This window comes from Anabrus simplex, chromosome 6 (genome assembly GCF_040414725.1).
Source record: "Anabrus simplex isolate iqAnaSimp1 chromosome 6, ASM4041472v1, whole genome shotgun sequence".
Lineage (NCBI taxonomy): Eukaryota > Metazoa > Arthropoda > Insecta > Orthoptera > Tettigoniidae > Anabrus > Anabrus simplex.
The window spans coordinates 252,447,747-252,466,992 of record NC_090270.1 but is presented as its reverse complement, the minus strand read 5'-3'; the positions used below and the strand labels follow the sequence as shown (position 1 = coordinate 252,466,992).

Genomic DNA, 19,246 nt, shown 5'->3' with positions numbered 1-19,246 from the left:
GCTTTCTTTCAGTTATTTATGTTAAAATAAAATAAAGAGGAGAAGTTCAAGGGGTAACTTTGTGACAACAATGACTCTGCCACAAAGTAACCCCAGTGTTCTAAAATTGCCTTTTTTAGTAATGTGGAGTCTGAAAACGATATTCCACTATACTGAAGCAAGAATGTCCATCTCTTGTTAAGATCTAATTGAGAAACAGTTAAAAATGGTCTGAATAATCTACGTTCTTGATGCAGGAAATGTAGTATTTGCCCTCTAAGCCAGGAAGAAGTGCTGAAGCACATGTATAACAGGACAATGGATGTAGAAGGTGATGCTGTGAAACAAGCTGTAAGTAAGTTTCATTGAGCACTTGAATCTCAAAGGGGGTAAGGTAACAAATAATGGGTGAAGAAAGGGGAGATGTATAGATGTGCCACCTGGAAGAGGTATGACAGCTTCAGATTTTGACACTGTAGATGAGATTCCGAGCTGTAGTGGCACCGACGGGAACTGTCCCTCAAAGAATATTAACGACACCCGAAACGAGAATTCAAGTAAAAATGACAATGATGACATCTGTACTGAGTCAAAAGACAACTCGTTGCATGAAGAAGAATTTAATTCTGACTCTGAAGAACTTCCTATTCGTGAAAATCGTATCTTGGAATTCGATGATAAGATTGTTGGGACACGCATAACTGTACTGTCCAAGAATCGTAACAAAAATATACAAACAAGGTGCAGTTGTCAGTGCTATGCATAGCACCGTGAAGTGGGCGGATATCAAGGATGAAATATAGTATGCAGATGACAAAATATGGTGTAAAATTAGTCCAACCATACAAAGGAGAAAACTTGAAATCTATGACATTCCAGAACTCACAAAACACAGCAAAAAGTAAACAGTTTGTAAACTATTCACTCTTTAATGATGCAGATATTTCAAGTGGTTATATCTCAGGGTTTAAAAAATATACAGTGTGTTGTATTATCATGGTTATGAAAGAAATTCTCCTTTTATATTTAGCCAGAGTCTTAAGTAATGACTTAATGGGGGTAACTTTGTGACATCTGCACCAAACATGGACATACAATGGTAAAAAGATTGTGTCACAAAGTAACCCCACCTAACGGGGTAACATTGTGACAAGTTATTCTTGAAATATTAAGTGATTAAATGTAAATACACATATAAAAATTATTTCAAAACATGAATAAAGGATGGAAGAATACAATGTAGAAAAACCTTAATACATAATATTCTTATTATCCTGAAGAAATCGCCAAAACTGTCACAAAGTAACCCCAGTTTACGGTAATTTCTTGAAAAACGATCAAGAACAAATGTCCCATTTCTTCTGCTTTGGAAATGGGATTGAACTGTGTGGGAGTGCCTAAAAATATTTCGGCAAACAAGCGGGGTAAGGACGTACCTTCACACTAAGAAAAATCATAACTTCTCTGTGTTGCCATTTCGTACCCGAATAGGGACTGGTCCGAATTCCAGATATTGGCATCCGGGATCTCTTTCTTCTTGCAATTCATTAATGCATGTTACAAACGTTTTAGCCACTTCATGTTGTGCTTCTTTGTCTGCTTTAATCGTTTTTCTGACTACTGCTTACTTTTCGGAACAAAATTTTCAAACGCCTTTTAAGGTTTGTCAAATAGGAGTTGCTCTGGAGTGTGTGTTTGGAGCAATACAACTCTCTATCCTCACCAATCCAACGCTCAATGTCGGATTTTGACATATAAATAATGCATCCTTGCCTTGGTGAACTCTTCTTTCACATAAGCTCGAACCATTGCACATTTCTTAATTTCTCCATTGTGTTCAACGTGGTTGTCGATTCCATAAATTTGTCTCCGAGTCTTCTTATAATTCCGTACAGCGTACATAGGTCCTCGTTCCTTTACTTTTAGATACATGTCCAACAATGATTCGGAATCAATCTTCCATTTAGTGTTGGCTACTGAATGTATGATTCGAAGCAGTGTATCGATTCATTCAAGTGTCCGAGTGAATCGATTCACAGGAACGGCGAGCTCACGGCACACGATTCAGCTTACTCCCAGCGGACAGTGCTGAGTGGCGCACTCACTGGACGTTGACGGGGAGCCGAGCTTCCGCTGCAGCGAGACAGTGTATCATGGCACATCGAAAGAATCGTGAACGAGCGCGGCTCAGTGAGACACGATACACACGGATCCCTATCGGCTCACTGGACACGCGGAGAGCCGAGCTTCCGCTGAAGCGAGACAGTGAATCATGGCACATCGAAAGAATCGTGAACGAGCGCGGCTCAGTGAGACACATGATACACACGGCTCCTTATCGGCTCACTGGACACGCGGAGAGCCGAGCTTCCGCTGCAGCGAGACACTGAATCATGGCACAGCGAAAGAATCGTGAACGAGCGCGGCTCAGTGAGACACATGATACACAAGGCTCCTTATCGGCTCACTGGACACGCGGAGAGCCGAGCTTCCGCTGCAGCGAGACATACAGTGAGCCATACTACACTGAAAGAATCGTATGCTATAATGGACTCTCGAGCTCAGCTCATTTGAAAATAATACCCATTTGCATTCATTGTCCTCTTCTTACAGGGAGGTTTAAATAATATATGGATTTATTTGCAGTGTTAAAAAGGTAGTCACAACATAATTCTGAAGTAGCTAGTAAGTAGGTGGGCTATTAGGTTATACTATTTATTAGTTTAATGAATCTTAGTATTATAACTTAGTTGACATTTGACAATTAAACTCGACTCTAGCCTGCCCTATGACTATGAGTCATGCTCATGACCACTCAAAAGTACCTGTTTTATATTGGGAAGAACGGCTCAGTATTCTCTCAGTTCATATGTCACATCGTTGCACAAGACTTCAATCATATGTGGACAGACGCAATAACAGTATGTTGAATCAAAAAAACAGCGGGCTATTGTACATCTCGGGTAGCCTATACAAAATATGACTATTAAAAACAATCCTCAGCTGATAGAAAAATACTTTTTTTTTAAATGACTGAGCGAGTTGTCGTGCGGTTAATATCGCATGGCTATGCGCTTGCATTCGGGGGATGGTGGGTTCGAATCCCACCGTCGGCAGCCGTTAAGATGGTTTTTCTGTAGTTTCCCCATTTTCACACCAGAAAATGCTGGGACTATACCTTAATTCAGGTCATGGCTGCTACCTTCCTAATCCTAAACTTTCCCACCCTGCGTCGCCGGAAACCTTCGATGTATTAAGAGTAACTAGCATTTTTTCTAAGAAAGGAGTTCATAGTATGAAGACCAGATGGCAGCTGCGAGCACTGAATGCTGCTGCCTTACCAGCACATACTACACAGATGCAGTAGGAGCGGTGACCAATGAGCCGTGAATCGGATCACTGTATCGATTCAGTAACGTGAACGGAATCAAATGAATCGATTCAGTAAAATGAATCGAATGTCCCATCACAACTTCCATTGACTTACAGGGTCTTCCTGGGCCATCGCAAGACATGAAATCATCTTCGCTAAACTCATCGTGTTTGCGTTTTTTCGGTGATAATGTTCCCTTCTGAAAGTCATCTTCGTTTTCTGGATGAAAGAAAACGGCCTCTTCCTCACGAATAAGTTCGCATTTTTTCACCAATAAAACGTTGTCTTTATTTGTATGTACATGATTTGCTCTATCAGAAAACGCTGTAGCTTCCTGAATATTAACACCGTCGGCATTAATAAGAGCTGCAATAAGGTTGCAAGCGCTTATAACAAAGCAAAGAATCCAACGCGATCGCCTTTATGTGGAATAGCCATCAGCCGTGGAGAACTTGACCGTATAGAATAGGACTCACCGTCCCATAGGCTCTACACAACAGTACGCAGTCCAATGTGGTGCGGGATAGTGGAGAACCGAACGAGTGGAAAGGAACGGTGAGAAAAGGCAGCCGATGGCTGTGACCGCTGACGTGAGCCGGCATGTACTGTATAATTCAGGGCGCGCACCACCAACTTTGATCTCTCAAAATTCCCCCTTAAAAAGGACCAGCGAAAAATCAGACCTCCCCTACCTGTTACAGCTTAAAACAACCTCCACGAATATGTAAAAAATCTAATCGAAATTCGCCGTCCGACAACGTACCGTTCTCTCGTTAGTATGGCTCGGAGAATGTTGCGTTCGCACACTGCGGCTGTCCTTGAACGTGAATGATACCAGCCCATAACAGTGCTGAACCTCCGAACTGTTGGTAATGTTCCCCTCTTTCCACCCATATGTGCAGAAAATTGTCACCAGGATGTAAACCAATCCGCACTTCATCATCAGTAAATAATGTTCTGGACAAATGATCTCGTGTCCACATCTAATGCGATCTAGCCCATCGAACGCGGGCCACCCTGCGATGTTGAAGTGGACGAGTCATGTCTTCCTGAACATATTCCACATCATGGAGTCTATTGCGCGCAGTTTGGTTGAAGTAACCCCTGTGGTGTCTCAAAGTTCATGCCTGTAGATATAGGATGTATTTTAAATGGCAAAGTTAAGAACACATGCCCCTGTCTTACACTTAACCAGCGAATACATGAGTATACTAAAATAAAAAACTGAAATTAATGATTATACAGCTGTGCTGTACATAAAATATCTATCTATTATACTACACAATATAAAATAAATGGACATTTTGCTTCCTAAGTAAGTGGCTGCAAGCAAATATGCGTAAATAACGGTCTTGAGCTGATGCTGTTTTCCGTGGATGGTTCGCACGATGTCCATTGCTACTGAATGGATATCTTGAGACTGTTTCCATAATGTGGAGTAAACACTTCGATTTCACGCGAACTATGTGGGAAACTGTCAACTTGTTCCATGTTCTATTTTTTTTTTTCAATTTGCTTTACGTCGCACCGACACAGATATAGGTCTTATGGCGACGATGGGATAGGAATGAGCTAGGAGTGGGAAGGAACCGGCCGTTGCCTTAAGGCATTTGCCTGGTGTGAAAATGGGAAACCACGAAAAACCATCTTCAGAGCTGCCAACAGTGGGGTTCGAACCTGCTGTCTTCCCAATGCAAGCATAGAGCAGCGCGACCTAACCCCTACGGCCAACTCGCTCGGCCTGCCATCCAAGGGGTTTTGCATGGGATCTGCCAGTCAGCTTATGATACAAGGCATTTTAGTGCACATTACATAGATGCGAGGCACACCGACAAGCTTGCTTGGACGTCACGTCAGCTCTAATGTAGTGGGTTTGTTTACCAGACTTGAGTCGAATACCCCAAGCTGTAAAGAAGGCAGAGTTGCCATGATTTGAACAACGTACTTATTAACTAATCATAAATGAAACAAATATTAAGACGTTGATGGGTAAATTGTAAATAAGCTCAACTTTTTTTTTAATGAGTAGTAGCACACAGGCCATTATGGACCTGGAGATCACCTATCTTTCAACCTTCCTTTATGCCTCTCGTTCCATGTTTAGATGCAGGGTTTATGCACACTAATATCTCATATCAGTTTGATGTAGACATGAACATATGTACGCTAGCTGCTTTACGTCGCACCGACACAGATAGGTCTTATGGCGACGATGGGACAGGGAAGGGCTAGGGGTGGGAAGGAAGCGGCCGTGGCCTTAATTAAGGTACAGCCCCCGCATTTGCCTGGTGTGAAAAGTGGAAACCACGGAAAACCATTTTCAGGGCTGCCCACAGTGGGGTTCGAACCTACTATCTCCCGAATACTGGATACTGGCCGCACTTAAGCGACTGCAGCTATCGAGCTCGGTAACACATGTACGAAAATGCTGTATAAATTGTACTATCACATTCGACAAATTTGACCATTTTCAGTCCTTAATATTCCTGTATTCTATCGACAGGGCAGACCAAACTATCACCCGTAGTATATTTGTACGGAAATATCATCCTAAATCTGCGTGACTTACGTTCTTGTAGAATCCAAGGACGGCTATCTTTAGAAAGGGCAACAAATTTGATTTCGACAAAGTATAGGCCCACAGAATTGGGAGTATATTTTACGGACAATACATAATATATAAAATATATACTTCTACGATGTACGGCTCAAGGAGGCTTCGGTTTTATGCCCTTATTGATTTTTATTTTAATGACCAGCAATGTATTCAACATGAGACTCGAAGGATTGAAAGCAAAATTTTGAAAACTTTACAAAAGCTGCAGTGTGCCGGAACTGTATATTTAAAAGAACTCCCTAAATAATAACCAAACGCAGAAGATTCATTTAATTCTGAAATCTAAAGTACAGCTAAGCAACTCTGTCACCCAACTCGTGACTCGTAATATGACTACAGGAAATACCTATACTACTATTCTACCGGTACATTTACATTCGATATGTACTAACCCCCTTCCTCTAACAGAAATTGGAATTCCGGGGTCGCAATAGCTCCCAATCCATGACTAAATGAGTAAGGCTTGCCTTGCGTCGCACCAATTTGTAGTTCCCCCTACTTTCCTCGGCTTATCCGAAATATTTCTAGGGTCGCTGCAGTTAAGACCAGATGCCCTTTCTAACGCCACGTGAAAGTTCCGAACCAGGATTAACCGGGATTCGTCCAGGTGGCAAGCCAGTCAGCTAAGCCAGTGCGCTAATCATACCACGTCAATTTGTATAAAACACGTCTATAACTCGGATTTGCGAAATCTCGAAGGGATTTAAGTTTCCCGGCGGAATGTTGTGTGTTTTACGTGTTATATATTTTCTATACCAGTAACTCGAGATTCTATTACTGGAATGTTTCGATGCCTCGAAGGATATTTGAAACCCAGATGTAAAATGTGTTTCTGCAACTCAAAATTATGCGAAACTTAACGCTTATGCGTACATATCCCCATGAAAATCTAGTTCCTGTAGAACGACGAACCTGAACTTACTGTAACGCACCTTTTTATATATAAGTTAATAATCTCCACATTTTTAGGTGCGTTTTCCAAGATGCGACTGTAGCCGTCACGGCGATCAGAGCCGCAACGACCGGAGTCGTCATATACGTTGGCGACAGCAGCCGCAAGAGACGGGCAAGTGGGGTGTTTTCTTAGACACGATTCCAGGCGCGCAGTCCATTCCGTCAAAAATGTACGAGAGCACGGGCGATTTCGTTAGTGGAAGGGCTTTCCGTAACATTTGAATGGAAGTAGAATTGTTAATGTGGTATCTCGGCCCGAAAAGAAGGAAAGTCAACAGTTTATTTGCATCGCACTATGAGGAAGGACGCTATAACAATTTAATTAACAGGCATCTTTTAAGTGATGAGACAAAGTTCAGGAAGTATTTCAGACTGAGTGTTTAGTTATATTCTCTAACTTTTAAAAAGTGAAAGTTTGAAAACCCCGTGCAATCGGTACAAGAAACCTATCAGCCCAGCTGAGAAACTTGCACCCACTGTCAGGTACGGATATTTTAATCTTATTTTAACAGTGTTTAGCTCAGCTGAATAAGTGCTTTTACAGTAAGACATAACGATCAGTACATCTGTGGTCGTAATAGACTTCAAGTTTTTTTACTAGTGGCTTTATGTCGCACCGACATAGATAGGTCTTATGGCGACGATGGCATAGGAAAGGCCTAGGAGATAGGAAGCAGCCGTGGCTTCATTAAGGTAACAGCCCCAGCATTTGCCTGGTGTAAAAATGGAAAATCACGGAAAACCATTTCAGGACTGACGATAGTGGGATTCGATCCCACTGTCTCCCGGATGCAAGCTCACAGCTGCGCGCCCCTGATAGCACAGTCAACTGGCCCGGTAAACTTCAAGTTTAACAAACCCGCAACTTAATTGAGCGACACAACATTAATTGCACCAATATGTCAATTATTTACATGCCATTCCATCGGTGTAATCTAGGGAATGAAGGAATCAATAGGTTTGTTCCAACAAGCAGTTTGCGTACGGTTTGGTATCGATTCATGAACTGATGTAAGCGCATGCGCGAGCTATGTACTCGGGAACCGTCGCTAAACAGCATTCTGTTGGAACGGTTCGTGAACGGTCAAGAAAAACTACAATGCGCATGCGTTCACAATTACGCGGGAGATTCCTGTTTAAGGATAAACAAACAGATGTTCTTGTTCATCTCTGCTAAACAACTTGTTAGGCCTACTCAATGAAAGGTAATCGGCCATAAAATGACTCCACTAATAAAATTATAGACTAATGGACCTGTTTCTAAAATAATAATTACTATATTCCAGAATTACGTGAATTGATAATTCTACCACGAATACTGGCAGCGTTCTATGTAGACGGTTCTGTTCAGGGCATAACCATGTCACCTAAAAGAAAATACTGATCACATTTATTTCTTCTAAATTATTGCCAAGAGGTGAATTACTAAATACTCTGCTAGTCCGGCCCCGCGGCGTAGGAGACTTGTCCGCCTGTGATCCGGTGGCCCCGGGTTCGATTCCCGGCCGAGTCAGAATTTTAAAATTGTAATGACGTCCTTTGTGGCGTCCTTAATCTTCCTTTCCTCACACAACATTCCACACTACCGCCATTCCAATTACAGGCAGGTTCATACAATATGTTGCCAGTAGTGGCAAAAGATCCATATGGGTCGACGCCCCGAACAAACAGCATTAAAAAAAATACTCAGAAACACATCCAAAATATTTCGCCTGTTATCACAAACAGCTTGCATTCATTTAATAATAATAAGAGTAGTTTACTATGGAGACATATGTTGATAAATGAAATATACCTGTAGGGAATAGTGTCCTTTTCTGTTTACGTAAGAGTCGGTATCATTTGCAGGCTTATCAATTTCAATATGACAGCCACCTATGGCACCAATGACACCTGGAAATCCACTTTCCCTGAAATGTTGCTCAATATTTACTTCCTCATCTTCTGTAGGCCAAGTGATCACTTTTGGAGATAAGTTGCTAATGAAGACAGTCAATCGTTTGACATTCTATGTAAAGAGCTCAAAGAAATGTCAAACCGATCTGCAACATCCCGGAAACTTATAGGAAAACCACAGGAAAATTTGAACCTTTATTGGAAAAGCAATACTTAACGATTATTAAAATTATTATTACTGTCATTATTATTATTATTATCATCGAGATCGATAGCTGCAGTCGCTTAAGTGCGGCCAGTATCCAGTATTCGGGAGATAGTGGGTTCGAACCCCACTGTTGGCAGCCCTGAAAATGGTTTGCTGTAGTTTCCCATTTTCACACCAGGCAAATGCTGGGGCTGTACCTTAATTAAGGCCACAGCCGCATCTGTGTCGGTGCGACGTAAGGCAAATTGTAAAAATATATTATTATTATTGCAGCAGCTGCAGACAAACCTGACTCAGTGCAGAAAGTTTTCCATATTGGCCAGACTGATGTCTGTAAATATTTTCCATTATCTCCCTACTGACGCGAAAATGCTCCTTGAACGTTTTATTGTCATAGCGAGGTACTGTTTCTATTATAGGCGGAGAGCGAGAGAGAAAGAGAATTTTGGTTACTAAATTATGAGTTACTCGTACATGTTGTGAAAATAAATATAATTTAAACATAATTGCAAACAAGTAAAAAAATTATAATAACTTGCCTAAATAATCTTAATTTTTCGCTTTCGGGATATTGTAATATATCCCTAGATCATCTTCACTGGAGTCCGAGTTCATAAGATCATCAGAATTTATTTATTTTATTAATTTATTTATTACTTATAGAATGTCCCAGTGAGCTAGTGGCTCAAGGAACCGCCTTCAAAATCATCATATATCATTCTGGTTTTTATCTCCTGCCTCTTAATTTATTAGTGTGTAGTCAAACATGACTTTTTAACTGTATAACTTTTTAACTATTACTGTATAAAACAACGCCGTCTTACAAAGTAAAGGGGAAAGACAAATTAAGGATTTCTCTTCAATAAGAATCTGTGTGTATCCAAATGAGAATGTTCCCTATAAAGGGATAATAAAAATGGTTAGAAACACAAATTTGTAGATGCAGAGAAAATATAATGGCATTGGCGGAGCCGAAGTTAACACTTCGAATATTCGATAAGTCTGAGTGTGTTCAGCCTTCAGAAGCACTTCGAAATATCGAAGTTAGACTGTATGACTAGGTCGTTCGTAGCGAAGAAATGTAAGTGCAGTGAATACTGTAGAAAATATAGAAATTAACGCAGCGACTCAAAGAAGATTTTATATTTAAGCTTTAGGGACTTAAAAAAGGGTTTCATCAAAAATTACTAAGCATCAGAGGAAGAAGAGAATACAATACGAGAAAATCGAACAAGAGATCACCGTAGGGACACCAAGACCTTGGAAGTCCTCGCAGTCGATGTCGAAAGCTGTACCAGCTCAGGGTTACCTACGGTGAATCGGCCTCGAAACAGAGCCAGACTAACAAGGTGACAACCAAGTTGCCTGATAGTTTTCTGGGGAGATTTTTTCCCTTCTTTTTTCTCTTCACATTTCATTCTAGCCCCCTCAAATTTAATTTCTCTTACTGCCTAACCCACTCTCTGCCTTATTCAGGCTTTAAGCGTATGGGCAGGTTTCATCCCCTCCCCCTGTGGGTGGGCCCGGTAGAATGCATCTACGGTACCCCCTGTCAGTGTTATGGGGCGACTGAAACGGAACCAAGAAGACTGGGGGCCACAGGCCCACAGCTCAGTCTGGCATTCCTTCCACTGCTGCCAGTATCCTCGCCCACATCCTTCCTATCCGACCTCCCTTGGTCAACTCTTGCTCTCTTTCGACCCCGACAGTAAGAAGGTTTACGATGCCAAGCCACAATCATTTTCATCCACTTCGTGGGCCTTCTGTTCTTTTGCCGGTACATTTATTCTTCGAAGTATCAGTACATATGCAAAGACCTATAGATCTCCCAACTAGAGCAGAGCCACATACCCTTGTATTCGGTGTTTCAAAAAAGCCCCCGGTCAACTTAGAGCCATGTGCGTTCGAAATTCCAGTTACACCATTAGATTTCACGTATGAAAACAAAATGATTAAAAAACCAAACCCCATGGCGCAACAGCCTCGAAGGACCATGGCCTACCAAGCGACTCAACCCGAAGGCCTACAGATTACGAGGTGTCGTGTGGTCAGCACGACGGATCCTCTCGGCCGTTATTCTTGGCTTTCTAGACCGGGGCCACTATCTCACCATCAGATAGCTCCTCAATTGTAATCACGTAGGCTGAGTGCACCTCGAACCAGCCCTCAGATGCAGGTAAAATACCCTTACTTAGCCGGGAATCGAACCCGGGGCCTGCGGGTAAGAGGCAGACACGCTACTCCCAACACCGCCGGACCGACGAAAACAAAATGATAAAAAGTGAAAACATTTTAGTTTAGTTTCTATCATTGCGCTCAATCAGATGCTATCGGCAGTGTCTTGAACATGAGATTCGCTTAAGATGAGCCGTAGATTATTTTTAGATTTTATTTTACATTGATAAGTACAAGATTCAGCTATAACCATACAATACGAAGTCCACAACGCCAAAGAAACTAACAGCAAAAACACAACGTCCCATTTTCTCATGTCTGTCCTTGTGGTCAGAGGAAGGGAGCATACTACGCCAGATGCCAGACAGCACTAACGGAACTGGGGCACTTAATGACACAGACGACGAAAAATACAGGAAATGAATGTTGTGCTTTGTCTTGTGATAGGCCTGCAGGTCTCTATTATGGCAGTATTGGCACAGTCAATACAGTCTTCTTTATTCTTTTCCAAGATTTGGTCCTCTGGTAACCTCCTGCAATATTCTGCTTGAAGAGGAAGCTAACTCCCAGAACTTGAAGAGAAAAATATTTTAATCTTTACTTTAAACCACAGGATCTGTATCTGCTAGGCAAGAGATTCTTTAGTTGGAAGTTACAGATAAAGAAGCACCCTAGCAGCAATGATTGCTGGCAGTGGCGGCGATAAGGACCCCGCACACCATGCGGTGCCCATGGCTTGCGAGGAGCCCATGACTTTTTTTTCTGTTTTCCTGTTTCATTCTGCCCACACACCCCACTAATGGCTAGTTTCACCCAGTTCACCACTGCCCTCTAAGGAAAGGCATACTGACCTAAAACTTGTAGCCCATTATGTGAATCTCATCTCAACACTCAACTGCCGAGTTCATATCCGAAACCGGTAAATATCAGCTTCAGCCCACGAAAGTCTGGATCTATCAATACACTCGGGTAACTGTGGATTCAAATCCCAAATGCCTTCCTCATTTTCATAACCAGGAAAGTATTACGAGAACCGCAGAAGTCTTCTTTCCGAATTCTTAACAAAATCTGAGCTAAAAGAAAAACTACGAATACGAGAATTGGTGCCTTAAAAAGCGCCATACAAATTTATTATTATTATTATTATTATTATCATCATCATCATCGTTGCGTCGTTGTTCATTGTAATAATATACAACCTTGTACTACAAAATTAACTTTTAACATTCCTTAACAGGAAAAGCGGGGGCTCATTTTCAATTGAATTATTGCAGGGGGGTGGAGAGGGGCAGCTTCTTAGCGCTGCTACTGATTGCTGGTAGCAGGTGCGTACAATGACTAGGTTAGAAATGAACTTGATTGATATAGCTGGAGCATACAAACCAGTTTCGGTCATGAAGGAAGAGAGTAGGAGGATAGTATAATAATGGGACTCACCATGGAGGGTAAGAGAGGAAGAGGAATATGACATGTAGGTTCAGTTTCTTTTTAATATTTTGATGTATGAGACTTTGGAGTGATACAGTGATAATTGTGAAATCAAATGGACAGGCATGATATTCCTGACAGGACAAATTATCTCAGCAAATACATATTTAATACACTTCCATCTATCAGACATCATAGAAATAATTTACTACTGTGGGCGTTTCATTTTTGCTTTTTAGAATATCTTTTACAATAATTCATCAACTTCAGAAACAAAAGGGCATGTCATTTAGTGAAATCACTAAACAGGATCACTATAGAAACTACAATAAATTCCAGGTATGATTCAATTCTTAATACTAAACAATCTTGCTTCTGCAATGACCAAAACTGTAATTTAAATATTACTTATTAACAATCAAATTAATTTATTCCAGTACATCGACTCACACCATGATGCCTGCGACATATGACCACAAATGGACAGATATCAGGTCCTGTACTCCAAAATGTTAAAACAAGTCCCACGCACCTACAAATGTAGACTGATATCAATGAACATTGAAATGAATTTAATTTTTAAAAAACCTATTTACAGCCATGAGTACGGTAATGAGAGAATGGATACAACTACTAATAAATCGCTGACCTGAAAAAGAATTATCCTAATTCTGAAGGAGATTTCTTCTTGTGAACAAACATAGAAAAAAGAAATTTTATTTGCACAAGACCAAAACCTGGTGTCCGGTGCTTGGCGAAACTGTCCGATGGTTCTGAAAAGGCATAATAAACACAGTGTTGTCTATTTACATTAGATTTTAATGGAGAAGTAAAACCAATTGAGAGATAATGTTAACCTAACCAATGGTATACCCATTATAAAACTTGGCCAAGGTGGTGGCGATTATTTTAAGAGGAAGTACGAGGTAATCATTCTCTCTGCACAAATTAGTGGAAAAGAAATTTAAAATAAAAACAAAATATTAATTTAACAAAGGGATTTGGAAACGCAGTACAAAATAAAACAAACATTTTTTTGAATTAGGCCAAAAAATTACTAACAAGTCAAGAGGGAACATGCGTTCCCTAAGTAACAGTACACTTGTAATTTATATACCCTTGATTAATCCACTGTCGCACATAAAGACGATGAGATCGGCAGTAGTCATGTCATCGACTAACATGCGTTGGGAGTGTTTCCCGCAGGCCGAGGCTCCGCCTTAGGCCAGAGATCGGTGTACTGTGTGGGGTTGGGCCACGGTGAAGTCGGCACCACAAGAACACACTGGGCCATTAACAGTTACGAAGTTTGGAAGGGACTGCTAGTAAACAATCAGACATGGCCTACGAGATCCATTAGGTTTATACAAATCAACAACCTGACTTGCCAGAAAAATAAAACATCTGGAGTGATAACTTGATCACTTCCTTCTCTCTATTGTAAGAATATAAGACTTTAATGTACAAATGTTGCATTTTCTCAAACAGGAAATGGGTAGCCAGCTACAGTGCACACAACAGAACATAGTTATATGTACAGCTTATTTAAAGTAACTCCAGGAATAAGACTGTATGTAAGCAGTGGATATTTTATGAAGAAAACGTAATTGCTGAAGTTGAAGAAAGTTGAAGAATTGACAACATGCAGAACTCAAGCTGGTATGTTGTACACAGGATCCAGTTGTACTACAAAGGATTCAAGGCGATACAGGTTGTAACAGTTCATTACACTGTAGCTCTGACTTATCTTGAACATATATTCAGTACAAACACATTTGTAATGATTCATACCAAGAAAAAGCCTTAATACCCTTCATGTAGGCCTGATGTTATTTTCTTCCCTTCCCTGCATAGGCCTTATTAGCCTACCTCAACATATTGACGAAAAATCTGTACTAGTTTATACCTAAAAGGAAATATATATATAAATTGAATACATGTAATAATTCACAACCTTTCCTAAGTAGCCAACAGGAGTACCTAACAAGACAGGAAATTATGCCACACACAGTAATTACAAGCACATGTTCACTAATGTCTCCCACCACTCTCTCCACCCCCAATATGCTAACTAAATATTCATCCTAAAATGTATCAGAAGACTCAACAACAAAATCCTATTTACAAGCATCCAAACTTCTCGCGATTAAATTAAAAATTTGCTCATCTATATGCCGAATCAAAACAAACACCATGGAACACATCAAGTTCGATAAGAATTGTAGCCAGTTATAGAAACCTCCCTAAAATGGCAGTAACAGATAAGCCATACACATGCAAAATATTTATAATTTGGTAGTCTATTTCCCAAAGTAGACAAATATAAGGAAAGTATACAATATGAACATCAAGAAATGCTCACTTCCCATCATAAAAACAGGTCCCAATTATAAATTCATGACATTTGACAAGCCACAGCCCAGTACTGTGGCATAGTTACTTGTATGAACGCTCATTTTGATCATTCAATAAATTAAGTAAGTACGTACTTGCAATCCCATCATTTCATTTGTTCCTTTCCCACAAACTGAACAGTGTCTAAAATCAAACATGAAATTGAGACCAAGATCTTAAGATACTCCCAGCTTAAGAGTAGGTAAATCACAGGCTTCTGTTTAGTTTCCCATCTAGAGGGATATATTGTGTTGTACATAGTAGGTTACAGGATCTTTACGAACTTCATAACGAGTTAAAACTACCAACACTTTATACAATTGAACTCCAAATAAGCAATGCTGTGAAACACATCAATTATGACGCCCACAAAAAATACTAGGCTATAAGCTAAATTCCCCCGTTTCATGTATTGAATGTTTCGATGTTAACCTGTGAACAGGGAATTGTGTACGAATGATCTCTTGTATGGTACTCTTTCTCTCCATGCAGCCAGTATTTGATGCAAGAAAAATAAATACAAAATCAGCTAATTAAAATTATGAAACTTTTTTTTTTTTTTACCAATTTTGCTTTATGTCATACCGACACAGGTAGGTCTTATGGCAACGATGGGACAGGAAAGGGCTAGAAGTGAGAAAGAAGCAGCCATGGGATTAGTTAAGGTACAACCCAGTGCCTGGTGTGAAAAAAGGAAATGATAGAAAACCATCTTCAGAGCTGCTGACAGTGGGGTTCAAATCTGCTATATCCCAAATGCAAGCTCACAGGTATGCAGCCCTAACCACACAGCCAACTCGCTCTATGACGGTGTGAACTCTGTGACAATCTCAGCAAAGTCAATTATAGAGTTCTGTACAAACACCAAGTGAACCTCTCAATATAGCACAGCGATTCCCTCTAATCAATGCAAACTTTGTGTACTCTTACTATTATCAAAATAGATTCAAGAAGTAATGTGAGCTACTCCTACCACCTATTGAGAGTTTGTAAGAACTTCAATTTTAAACTTTGCTTGCAGGCTCACAATAGCCTGGAAATGTCCAAACAGGACAGAAATATCACATTGTTTAACACCTACCAATCTATGAAGTGATAAATCTACCAACAAGTAATACTGAAACAGTGCACCTAAGAATTTTTAAATAAAAACCTTTAAAATGTCTTTGAACATGAAAAGAAATATGATTGTCTCCTTCAAAAAATTTTACATTTAAAAAAAGTCCAAACGTCAAACTCAAACATCATCTATGCCAGGCCATGATGAAGATTTAAAGAAGGTCGTATTGTCACACGTCTAACATATCATACTGCAGCTGTAATATTGCTTTAACTTACTTTACTGAATTGAGAAACTAACTACCAAATTCCCATATTTAAATGCCAAAGATGTTCAATGAACAAAGAATAGGTTATTCAGTGTCATGATAATACCTTTCCTCACAGATGTCTCAGGAAGTTAGTACCATATAATTTCTAAACGACTATGCAACTTGGCAAGATGCAGGCGGTTCTTCAGTCTGCCAAAATTAATTTTGAGTAATAAATTCAAATGATGTTTTCAGACATTTCAACAACAAAAATACATAGGAAATATGGCATCTATCTACGAATGGAAATGTTCTTCCCACTAAACGTCCAATCTTCTGCTACAGAAAATTAAAAATAAGCCTGTTTATATATGTAGCTGGGCAAGAATTAGAAGAGTGTGAATGTTTCTGAATAACTGAATCTATAACCAATCTAATAACCACAAACAATTGGTACCAAAATTGCTTCGACCTCAGATATACAGACACTCTAGCAGCGGAAAGGGTGTGTTGTATTCTGATTTCACGAACCAAACCATGAATGTGTGTGCCAATGGTGTGGATACTTTTCTGGTCCTTACCGCACCCTGGAGTGCCCGAAGAGAGCATGTTCTCTGACAAAACATTGTAGAGAATACGTTTATACTCTTGCATATTGTGCGATTTGCTACTTAACAATAACTGAATCCAGAATTAACTTTCCAGCAACAGACAACTTCCCTGATACATGTTATGATTACCGTTTCAACTCTAGTTTTTCCCACAAATAACTTCATATTAAGAGAGTTCACTTCATACACCATAGTTAAAAAAATTGAACTGCTTGCTGAGCAGCATACCAGTAGGCCCAAACTCTTTGTTTTATTTTAATGACCATACAGACGGTGGTGCCAATATCAAGTACGTCTCACCCTGTATAGATAATACCTTACCATAAGGCAGGAGTGAGAAATCACGAAGTAGCAAACTTAACTATGCGTGACAATACACTGATCAACCCTTCCTTCCAGAGAACAAATTAAACAGATATATGAGGCACCTATCTTCAGAAACTTGAAAGATAAATTTCTTACTAATAGAAATAAGTTCAAATTACACATAATACTAACTGCAAGTACCCAACCGAGCTTCAGTTAAAAAAGAGAAAAATAACACTTCTCACCAGCATATCTCTATAATGCAATTGACTGCAGGTCAAGTGTAATTGTTAGAACCAATACCAGCAGTAGAGGTTATAGCTATCAAACAAGGCAAACCCAAGAGCCATCAAACTATTACACTACCCTATTATATTAAAAAAATTTCATCGACTTTTCATAGAGGAAACACAATAGCCTAGATGCCATTACGCAGTTCTAGGTTATGTAGTACAATCGCACACGATAACCACAGACCCCGCAACTTATAACGAACATCATTTACAAAATAAGCTCGAAATACATGTTTACCATTGACAATTACGTCAACCAGTATCTACAAATGAAGCTATTATGAAACAAGATACTAGGGACATCTCCTGGTGTTAATATTTATAAACAATAAAACATAACCTGATATTAAAAATAAGTATCTGATGTCCACGCAGGAGGCTATATTATAACTCAACGATATTAAAATTCACAGTAATTACGTCACTATCTCAGTCATAAAAGGTTGCCACCGTGCCTTACCTTGTGATCAATAAAACGAGATAAAACACGAGAGGGTAAGACATTCCACGTGATCCATCTCCTGAACAACTACCATGTGAATGGTTTCAAATTATGACATTATACTTTCAACAAATACTAACAGTTACTTAATCAACCGGAATTGCAGTGCAATGAAGTATGAGTGGAATACAACCCATAAACAAAAGACATATATAGGAAGTTTAATTTAAGTAGGCAAAATGTTCAACAGGGCATTGCTTAAAATACATACTCTCGAGACTTATTCACTCACAATTAAACAAACACACCAATATAAAGCCTGTCAATCTCAGTCGTATCTATGACCTTCAAATCAAACCTGAGCAGCCATATTGGATTGTATGGAAAGGGAGTGCAACGCGCGATAGGCTGAAACCATGTGTGGACCAAACCTCATAAATTAACCCGTGTTTATTCACACCTCAGACAATAGAACACAACAGATCATGTACTACTTAAAACTGGCATGTATGTGCACTTACCATTTAATTTGTCGATAGCTCTATCAGCTGCAGATTGATCGGGACAGTCAACGAATGCATATCCACCACGCTTAACCAAAATCGTGGTACACGCTAAACTATGGTCTTGGAAAAGTTGTCTTAACGAGGCTTCGTTCACATCTGCTGGTAAATTCCCAACGTAAAGCTTACTCATTATTAGTTTTTCAATGTTCACAAAATTTTATAAACTAAAACGGAAGAATCACAGCAATTAGCACCTTCCACAAATACGATAGTCCAGCGGGAACTGCAACAGACAGGGATAAGGAACGAACGTATACAAGCCCGTTGGCCCTCAACACGCCACCGCTCTTTCAACTATGGCTGAAGCCGGGAAGCTTGAAAAAGTCCTTCTGTTCCACTATTGGTTGATGATCATGCCACGTGGTTTCAATAATTCCCGCCTCTTGAGATCATTGGTTGGCATTATTATTAGCCCTCTTCCATGGGGGGAAAATTGTATTACAAGAACTAGGACTGGAGTAGTGTAACAAGTAAAACATGCTTCTACATACCAGAATACCCATTAGCCTTCGAAACGATCTTCGCCACTTTTGCACTGTGGCAGTAGCACGCCGAAGTTAAGTATAAATAGCAGTACCAAAAAATACGAATGCATTTACATACAAAAATGTAATTGTTTCACTTCTTTTCATAGCCTACTCTCCTGTTTTTAAGGGACGCAACGGAGGTGTTTAACGACCATCCAATACAGGTA

General features: G+C 39.9%; 1 protein-coding gene across 2 annotated transcripts in view; it reads right to left on the bottom strand.

The window, feature by feature from the left end:
• The window catches only part of Imp (IGF-II mRNA-binding protein), a 424,845-nt gene extending 406,009 nt beyond the window's left edge, over positions 1–18,836 (bottom strand). For both annotated transcript variants that reach the window (XM_067150361.2, XM_067150362.2), the window contains exon 1: positions 18,508–18,836. In XM_067150361.2, coding sequence (XP_067006462.1) covers positions 18,508–18,682 — 175 coding nt within the window. In that variant the 5' untranslated portion in view covers positions 18,683–18,836. The remainder of the gene's footprint in view (positions 1–18,507) is intronic.
• Between the last annotated feature and the right edge of the window lie 410 nt (positions 18,837–19,246).